General features: G+C 43.8%; 1 protein-coding gene across 1 annotated transcript; it reads right to left on the bottom strand.

The window, feature by feature from the left end:
- Positions 1–4,190: 4,190 nt before the first annotated feature.
- Positions 4,191–5,496, bottom strand: LOC3290045 (calphotin). The gene is made up of 2 exons (XM_556443.4): positions 5,387–5,496; positions 4,191–5,318 (listed from the first exon to the last, which is right to left on the bottom strand). The coding sequence occupies exons 1-2, from the start codon at positions 5,402–5,404 to the stop codon at positions 4,290–4,292; spliced, it is 1,047 nt and encodes a 348-aa protein (XP_556443.4). The 5' UTR covers positions 5,405–5,496; the 3' UTR covers positions 4,191–4,289.
- Positions 5,497–10,285: the final 4,789 nt, after the last annotated feature.

Genomic DNA, 10,285 nt, shown 5'->3' on the forward strand with positions numbered 1-10,285 from the left:
ATTTTCCGCAAATCGCGAAAAACGATTGTCCATATAGTTGTGATAGGCGCTGTATTGTCTTTAAGGCAATCGGAACAGATTTTGCAAAATGTTATGAAAGTGAAGAACGTTTTCAACTATGGGATACATTAAAAGGAATTAATTTAAGATCTCTTGCAATTGGAACAATTGGCAATTGAACTAAAAAAAAGAATGTATCAATATTCGTCTATTGACGCGTCTATTGCCATTACGCTTGTTTCAAAACAACCTCACAGAAGTTACGATGCAACACATTAACTGTATCACACACACGCACACACACACACGCACACACGATAACATCATCGCCAAAAGTAACCAAGGTCATGGCCGAACCCGAAAAACGTGAACAAAAGTGGCCCACTGTGGGGGGGGGGGGGGTGGATTGTTTACTGCTTTTTCCTGTTCAAATAATACCCATCACGTCCTGCTGTTGCGTATCGTCCAGCACATACACACACACATGAGTAACGCTGTGTCCCACCATGTGCGGTACACGCGACGACCCGCCGACACGATTTGATGATCTATGTCACGCCCGGACATAGATGCTGCCGTTTGCGTTGTGTTTTATTTATTTTTTGGGGACGAAAACCGATGAATTTGGAACAAATTTAAAGACCAGTGAAGGAAGGGTGCACATTGGTCAAACAGCGCTCAAACGACAATGTGTGTTTTCGGTGCTAATTCGCCTTGCTCCGGTTCGGGTTGACGCCGCTGGAATACTAATGTGCGTGCCGTGGTCCGTGTTCGGTATGCAGTTTGGTCTAGCCGCAACACGGTGGCTGATTATGCGTGCACTGCTGCTCATGCATATGGAGGGAACATGCGAGAGCTTACGGTTTCCTATTGGTAGGTGTTTTGAATAGCTGCGGTGTTGCATTATGGTCGATTATAAAGCCATAAAGTGGTGTGATTTGTATGGATATAATATGAACGAAATGCCATTCCAAAAAGCGTTGCTTGATTTTTTCTTTTGGTGTTCGGTGTGTTTTCTGATACCATATTTCGCATTGGCTGCAGTCTCGCGGGAATCGTGAGCTATACGATGCATGCCGTGTCGCTCTCCCGAGCGTACATAGCGTACGGGGTGCGGGCTAAGCGGCCCTAGATCTCGTGTGCCCTAGATTTCGACGTATTGCGTCATACTTCGGACTCGGTTCGGGCTCCTCTTACAGCCGGGGGGTATGGGCAGACGGTGGGACGCAGGGCAAGACGAATGTTGACGCATTTCCATCCCATCTCATTGCACATTCCTGCACTTTGGTTGCACTGCTTAGTGGGTCAGGTCAATGCACTCGATGGGAACAAACATGCATCCCCGGATGCTTCTATGGATGCAGAAGAGTGTGTGATGTGCTTTTATGTTTTGCCACATAAACCACTTGAAAAGTGCCAACGTTTTAATAAAAAGCGATTGAATTAATGCTCCTCCTTTTTTGCGATCTTTTTTTAGGATCCAAATCTTTCACATTCACTTCCCAAGCTTTCAGCGGCACAGATGGCGGATAAATTCTTGGAATCAAAACATCTCTTGTGACATGCTTCAACAAATTCAAACGAAGAAGCTATGTCTGTCTACTTGCCAGCGCAAACGAATGGGGGTTTTATTTATAGACACAACCAATTCTACGCGAAATGTGAGTAAAATGTTCGTTTAATCAGCATCCTCAGCGCCGTATCTACCCGTAGGTGGAAACTTAAACCTGGCATAAACGAAGCAAGGTACAAACGCCCAAAGAAAGGAAAAATAAAAGCAAACCGACAAATTTCCCTCGGTGCCGTTGCGTTCCGGTGAAGTTACGAACGCGAGCGAAAGCTTGCCTCCCGACACTGGCGTTCTGGGTAAGTTGCGGAAAATTGATAAAATGGCTTAAGCTGAGCTGAGCGTGGAGGCTCTTCCGAAAGTATGCGTTGGTTGGCTGGGTGTTGTTTGTCGTTTCGTTTTTTGGAGTGCTATTTTTAGCCACACGTTACTTCCTTGCTGCATGGGCAAAGCTCTCGCAGGATGGCGTGGTGCTCGGCGTGCGCTAATTAAGGTGTGCTGAGTGTGAAGGAAGTTCTTAGAAACTGTTGTGGCAAAAAAAAGACTTAGAACGTGCTGTTCGGTATGTGTAGAAACAGTGCCATTTGGATGTATGCTTTCTTGACAAATTTTAAAGACTTAATGAGGACAGTATGATGTTTTTCTAAATTTGGATTTACATCTTGATCCTTGAGTGGCGATGAAACTAGGGATGGGTTAAGTCGTCAAAAATCTGCAGTCAAATAATTTTGGAATCGATTTCGGAAGGTAGATCCGCTCAGTATTATCCGAATTCGTTCGTCTGAAGCCGTCTGGAATTGCCTGGAGACGCCCGGAGTCGGAGTCGTCCGAAGTCATCCGGAGTTGCCCGAAGTCGTTTCGGAGTGGGAGTCGTTCGTAGTCGGAGTCGTTCGTAGTCGGAGTCGTTCAGAGTCGGAGTCGTTCAGAGTCGACTGTGGAGTCGCTCAGAGTCGTTCGGAGTCTTGCGGAGACGTTTGGAGTCTTCCAGCATTGGCTGGAGTCGGAGTCGTCCGGAGTTGTCCGGAATAGGCCGGAGTTGGAGTCGTCCGGAGGCGGTTGGAGTCGGATCCCAAGTAACATTTTAAATCTTATCATAGTTTTAACGTTGTTGTTACGGTTATTCCATTAAGCCTCCCTTTTTCATTTGAATGTCTTGTATGACCTAATAAGACTATAATAAAACTCTCTGAAGACTGATAGGGCCCATCTACAGAATTCTGTTAGGACTACTTGTTAAAACCATTTCTAGACCTTTAAGATGTGAGGCGCTATGGATATGTTCTTGAGACGGCAATGAAGTAATGATTATGAAGTAATAATAATGGTTGAGAATTATTTGAGAATTATTATGTTGCCTTCATATTTTTATCTAATTCTGAAATCGCTCGCGTATGAGCAGAAATCCATGCCAAGAAAATTTCACTGTTGAAATACATTATAATAATTTAAAAAATATCAAAACGCCTCAATAATAAACAACTTTTTAGTTTAAAAAATGAATTATTTTAAAAATATAGCTTTTTCAAGGCTGTGGCATAATAAACATGACGGGAAATCGTTTAAAAAATGCCATTTTTCTATTTGTCTTGTAAATTATGAATTGGTTTATCTACACATCACCATGGCTGACACGTTTTGGATACACAAATCAACAATCTTATGCATTTGAATAATAACGCCTCACTGCAAGCAAAAGGAAAATAAACTTAAATATATAATGGCTGAAGACCGCTTCTTCACAATTTGCGTTAATAGCGTATCTCAGATACAGTCTGTATAGTTTGTTCCAAGTTCCTTTCATTCAAGACTTAATAACCATTTAATAAGATCAGTTGATTTTGATGTCCCAGTCTCAAATAACGAGTCTTAAAACATGCTTAAGAATACGTTTACTGGATTGTTAAAGCCAGGCATCTTATAAGTCTTATAAGACAGTCTTATAATAGCTTTCAGAACGTTTTAAATGTTTAACAACTTTAAAGTCTGTTAAGCATCTTCAAAATACATGTTAAAACTATAAGGCTTAGTACACTCATAGTAAAGCATTCTTTAGACATGTGTAAGTGTAACAGCTATAGGAAATGTTACTTGGGATGGCTCCAATTAACTCCGACCGACTCCGTTTCCGGTCGATTCCGAATGACTCCGGCTCCGCACGACTCCGATTGACTCCGGATGACTCCGGACTACTCCGAATGACTCCGGACGACTCTGGACGACTCCGAATGACTCTGGACGACTAAGACTCCGAACGACTGCGGGCAACTCCGGATGACTCTGTACGACTACGAATCCGGGCAGAACTACTGGTTCATATATTGCCAGAGTTGGAATCGGACTAACAATAGTCAGAGTCGGACCGATGTGGTGGATGCGCCCCAGAGAGCACATCACTAGACGAAACTATATAGATATACATTGGAAATGACTAGAATTTTGTCAAAAGGATAAATAAAAGGTAGCTTGGTTTTAAAAGAATCTACTCAATTTTTTGAAATGAAAAACTCTTTTCGTTTCAAGATGAAAGAACTTTTTGCTCTGCAGGATAGCCTAATTAAAGGCGTCAATCGTTAATAGCGCCATCTAGATGCAAAACATGGAAATGAAGCAGAGCCACTTGACGTAATGTTTGAAGCTAAATGTGTGGAATTTATTCTATAACAATCTCAAGTAATTCAGGTATCCATTTTGCTACTAAGCCGACCCCACATCCATCTGGTTTTTACGGGTTAATAGGTGCACCAGCTGCTACCGGCAGCCCATACTCGTTAAAAGGTGTCGGCTGCTGCTGCTGCGGTTGCTGTACGCCAAAGTTTTCCGGTCCATTCGGTGACGCGACCCGTCCAGTTGGCACCGTGCCGGGAGACGACGATCTACCCTGCTGAGCGCCACCCTCCTGTCCACCGGGGGCAGCACGTGCAATCTCAACGTTCGTGGGCGCACCTTCGAACGCTTGACCCCCGGCGACACCGAGCAGCCGAATGCCTTCCGTCGATCCGAACGCAGTTACGAAAGCTCGCTGAAAGTTGTCAGCCGCGGCACGGGACGCTGGGGCAGCGGCGCGTGCATCGAAAACTCCCGGCAAGGAGTTGGCCGGAACAGGTGCACCAACAGCTGACGCGAGCTCGGGAGCAACACCAACCGCTGGAACTGCCGGCGCTAGACGGGTGGAGAGGACCGATGGAGCAAAGACAGGAGCAGGAACGGCAGCACGTACGGCCGGGGCAGCAAAGGCTGGAGCGGCGTAAGCTACGGGTGTTTCAACGGCATAGGGACGCACCGTTTTTAGCACCGGACCGGCGACAAGCTGCGGAGCGGCAGCATAAACCGTCGGGACGGCAGCTTTGACGATGGGAGCAGCTACCGGGGCAGCGGCGTAAGCCGTCGGGACGGCAGCTTTGACGATGGGAGCAGCTACCGGGGCAGCGGCGTATACTGTGGGAACTGCTTTGACCACTGGGGCAGCCACCGGTGCGGCAGCATAAACCGTGGGGACGGCTTTCACCACTGGAGCAGCCACCGGAGCGGCAGCATAAGCGAGTGAGGTCGAAACCGGCACAAAGGAGGGCGCATAGCTGCGTCCAACAACCTGACTGTAAGCCGTCCTCAGGACACCCTGAGCAGGAACAATCGGTGCCGCTACGGAGTAGGCGAGTGGAGCTGCTACTGGGGCCGCCAGATAGGACGCCGCATGTCCTGCTTCCGTGCTGGAGCACAGCATAGCTGCCAGCAGCAGCAGCACCACGGAGAGCTATTGGAAGGAAGATATGATACTTTATGAGGTGCTCTTTGTTGCAGCTCGAACAAGTCATTACTTACCGAGCGAATGACTGCCATGATGGTTGGAGGATTAGATGAAGACGTACGCCACACAACTGATGCCTTACTCGGTGGCTAGGTGTGACTTTTATAATAGGATCACGACCAACTATCCCTACCAAAAGTGGGCAACGACCAAATCGAAAATGAGCGGGAATGAGCAACCGGTGACTTCGGGATCATTCACAATGCACAGTGCACAGTGTTGCGCTTTGCCACGGCCCCGAATGGCTGCAAACATTGGAGCTAAATTTGAATTTAAATCGTTTCATTTTCCTTCCAACGTTGCACCACGGTGATGTAAAGCGAAGCTTTTAGAGGGCCAGCAAACAACAAAAAAAAAAAGCCACTCCACTCCGTTCACCTTTTCGTTCACGGCGCTGACATGAATTATGCAGAATGCTTCTGGCGGGTGCGTTCGTTCGTTCGTTAGCAGCGGCATACACCCCGGCAACAATAGCAACAGCAGATACAAAAAGGAAACCTCTCCGAATTAAAAGCAATCAAAAAGTGCGCGCTTCGGGAAAAAAATCCTCCTTCCTTCTTTCTTTCCTTTTTTTTGCAGGTGTTCTTTTCGCTTTCTTTCACTGCGCGCGCTCTCCGGATACTGTGGATACGGATCGAGTTCTCGTACGGAAATTTGCCCAAAGCTCGCCGCGGCAACCGCTCTGCATACTGAAACGGAATTTGATCGGGTTTGTTGTGTGTTGTGAAAAATTAATTTCTTTTGCAGGAAACTTTTGTGTGTGTGTGTGCGGGGCGTTTTTTTCTCGTGGTCTTTTGTTTACCTTTCCTAACGGTATCAGTGTAGTGAGGAGAGTTTTGAGTAACGCCTGCATATTACATGTTGTTCGGTAGCTGATTCATAATGGGAAAATGTGCTGTTTTTGATTTTTGTTTTCGAGCGCAAAGTTAACCCCATGCCGGAACTAATCGCACATGATCGCATGAGGATGTGATGAGGATGTTGTGATGAGGGTGAGAGAGAAACCCGGCAAGGAAATCCCACCGGTAGTGATTACGTACGGGGGTTTAGATTTTCCTGTGTGTTTTTGTGAATTTTTTATATGCTGCTTTCTACTACAGCCGAAAGTGGACGATTTGGTGCTACTAATATAAATTAATTTAAGGTGTATAATACTTAAAACAGTTGTTTAGGATTGAAATGCGCCAAAATATAGGTAATTTGATTTACACCTTAGTTACGCCACAATACAACAGCAGCGCCATCTTGAGGCGATAAAGCAACTACTCCACACTTAAGAGTAGCGCCATGTACGTGGTTAGTCATGCGAATCATGTGGTCAAAGGGTGTTGTATTAGCTAATAATTGGGAAACATGTGTATATTAACGGAAAGAGGGGAAGTGAATTTAGCCATCGGACGAACCCAAAATGTAAGCATCGCTAGTGGAGTGTGCTGATTTTTGCGCGAGTTATAATTTTCTAGTGTAGGGCGCAATCCTACGCAACAGTGTATAAGTTTTGTCAAAGTTCCGTCTCTCAAAACATGCGGCAAGGCCGGTTGGGGTGATGGAGGTACAGCACATTTTTGATTGAAAAAAATATTGATAGGATTTTTAAAATTCTAATTTTATTATGATATATTATAAAACATTACTATGATCCTATAAGACAGTTTTCATTCAAATCTAACAAGTAATTCAAAAGATATACGCTTGTAACCACGAAAAACAGCATTTTTTCATACAAAATGTATGGCCTACCCGGGTAGGCGGTTGTACTTGTGAAGGGTATGTAATCTTAAATAATTAAAAAAAAAATTTAAGGATTTTTGATTTTTTTTTAATTCTTTGCACATGATTTGAAAACATCTTTTCTGAGGCATGTTAAAAATTTGGAGTTGATATGACTTCTTAATCCAAAGTTATTTTGGAATAAAGATGCGAAACTAACCCGGGTAGGCGGTCGTACACATGACGGTTAAAACATCTTAATGCATACATTTTGGCGATATCGAGGAATGTTTTTTCTACTTTCATCATAACGATTTCTGTGATATTTTGCATTATTTTTTCATGTTATGTAAAACAAGAAATATTATGTTTAGCAAAAGTCTGAACCACAATTTATGATATTTTAGTTATTATTGAATGTTGATAAATAATTTAACTCCTATATGTTGCATACCTTTAGGCGTTCTAACAACGCTGACGAGGAATGCTTTTTTTGCTATTTTCATCAAATTAATCTCCTTCGTTTCCTATTCCTGTGGTCTTAATTAAGCTACTTTTGAAACAAGATAAATCTAAACTGAGCCATTAACGACGCTCCCAATAATTGAGCCTTTATTTTTATATTCAACCTGCTCTGATGAGGTTCTCCAATCAAAATCAATTCTAGCTCGCTCACTCAAAAAAGCTATTTTAACCTCATACGAGCTTAATTACTCTCCCACCAAACGGTCGGCTTTAGTTAGCAACGTCATCAGCCATGATTCCCGGACACTATTAAAAGATTAATTCCGTGCGATAAACAGACTGTGTGTGACAGAGAGAGCGAGGTGCCAGCCCTAAACTGTGCCCAGATGCGCACACGTATGTGAGCTATTCTGTTTGGCCAGTAGGCGCTAGGATGAAGGATAAATATAGCGCACCTATTCTCAATTAATCGCATCGGGGTGCAGGGTAGGAAAGCGGAAAGGATAAAACACACAAAAATCCAAAACACCGATCGAAGTCTTCGTCGTGAAATTAGCCTATTTATAGGGCAATGAACAAACACCACACACAGATCCCATGCCGGTGTTTGGTTCCGATATGCGAACGCACGCTGCCACTCTCCCCCAAAGCTACATGCAAAAATATCGATCTCCAAAGCTTGCAGTCACACTATTTTAATGCGCGGCAACATAATGAGGAAACTTTTGCTAATCTTTCTGACGCCATTCCTGATGCCGTCATTAGCAGTGGGGTGTTGGCGGAGGGCGAATCGAGCGCGCGCTGACGGAGGGAAATAGTTTCATCGGCTTTCTTGATCTTTCCTTTTTGCTGCGATGTGTTTTTGTTGACAGCTATGTATCGTCATGTTTTTAAGTTGTTTTTGTTTGGACTTCTGTTTTTAGATCTTTTCTTTTGATTTGTAGCTCTTGCTGACTTGCTTGATATCCCTAAATAGATACCGTTGACATATAAGTGTTCTAGAAACGTTGAATCATCTTTCTTTTTGACATTTTGCGTACAGTTTTAACACACCTGGCTAACTCCTACCTTGAATCGTACATCCTCACAAACGAACTCACAATGCCCTTCTTCAGGCTATTTACCTACATTGCTCCATCCATTGTTTGGAGTTTGTAGAAAGCTTAATGCCTTACCATTTGTTGTGAGATTGTGTTCCGTTCAATTGATCAAAACCTTGCAACAATAACACACACACACAACACTCACATACACTGGGAGTCCATTCCGGTTTTCCCACTTTTCATAGAAGCGCGATTGAACTTTATTTTCCCATCCCGTGAACTTATCCGATCCATTTGTTCATACCACCCTCCCGCAACCGCAGTGTGTATGTCGTGCCAGTGCTAAGATAAAGTTCAAAGGTGAACATCGAGCTCTAGTACGAACGTACGCATTCAATGCTTCTTCTGCCCGGGGTCTGCCGGAACTGCATCGAGGCAAGAGACAAGGACTGCGCACTGCTCTTATCCTACTCTCGTCCCTCTGTCCTTTCCGCATTGTGCTCAATCGAACGTGTGACCTTTTCAAGTGGCCGTTCACGTGCAGCCACGGTTGGATGTGTCCATTTTCGGTGTAAATCTGTGTTCGGTTGCACTTTGCCCAACAACAACAACAACAACACACGGCTCGAACGTCACGGGATAAGCTGGATCGAACACAGCAGTGGACACAGAAACGAGACCCCTTGTGAAGGCCATCGATGATACGAGCAGTGACACACCTTAGGCTGTGGTGTATCGTCTGCATGTCCACCGTTATATAGATAGTTCACGTGAGCAGACCGCTTAGGGGAGTGTAGCTTGTACGGTGGTTGCAACTGTTGGTGATAATGGCAACTTTGTTTATCATCGTTTTGCGTATGGAAAGGTCGCTATAAAGCTTCACCTAGACATGTCTTCTCAATCACGGAACATTTGCGGAAACAGCTTCAAAGAAGCATATGTGGTGCACATGAGTCGTGGGTAAAGTACATTGACGTGAGATTGGAACGTGTGTTAGCCTACTACGGATTATGGTTCGAGCACGTAGCCCCTAGAGGTATGCAATACAATGTTCGTGGTGTTCAGTACTGTACTGTATCGTTCGAGATTAAAGACGCTCTTCACTAGAAAGGTTTAAAGCTATTCGCCTTACATCTGTTTCTATATTTAGCATTTCTTTTTGTATAAATTCATAATAACATATCATAGCAGAACCGCATATTCACACTTATTTTTATTCTGAGAAAAAAATTCTGCACATTACATTAGAATGCGCCATAAGTTATGCAATCTACGTAACAAAATGTTCATTTTATTGATTTCACTCAAATGCTCTTCACATTTAATGTTTTTATACAATTGAATGTTAAATACAATGATTTTAGGTCTCTTTAGGCCTTCACAAAAAACGATTACTCTGAACAAACCTCGGCAGTAAGCTCCAGACTACCGATTAAAAAAGAGTCAAAGTTATTAAACCTAAATATGCTCAAACGCATCAAAACTGTTGCTTACAGAGCCTCGTTTTGTAGAATGTACACACTAAATATAGCCACTCGTAAATAATTCTTTAACACACGTGCGTCCCCATCCATCACAATCCGATCACAATAAACTTCAGTGAGCAAAGCCCCTCCCAAGTGCTGCATAAGCACTAATACCATCGTTATCCCTAATAAGGAGACTCAATCTGAATCACATTCCTTTTGCTGGATT

Source organism: Anopheles gambiae, chromosome 2 (assembly GCF_943734735.2).
Source record: "Anopheles gambiae chromosome 2, idAnoGambNW_F1_1, whole genome shotgun sequence".
Lineage (NCBI taxonomy): Eukaryota > Metazoa > Arthropoda > Insecta > Diptera > Culicidae > Anopheles > Anopheles gambiae.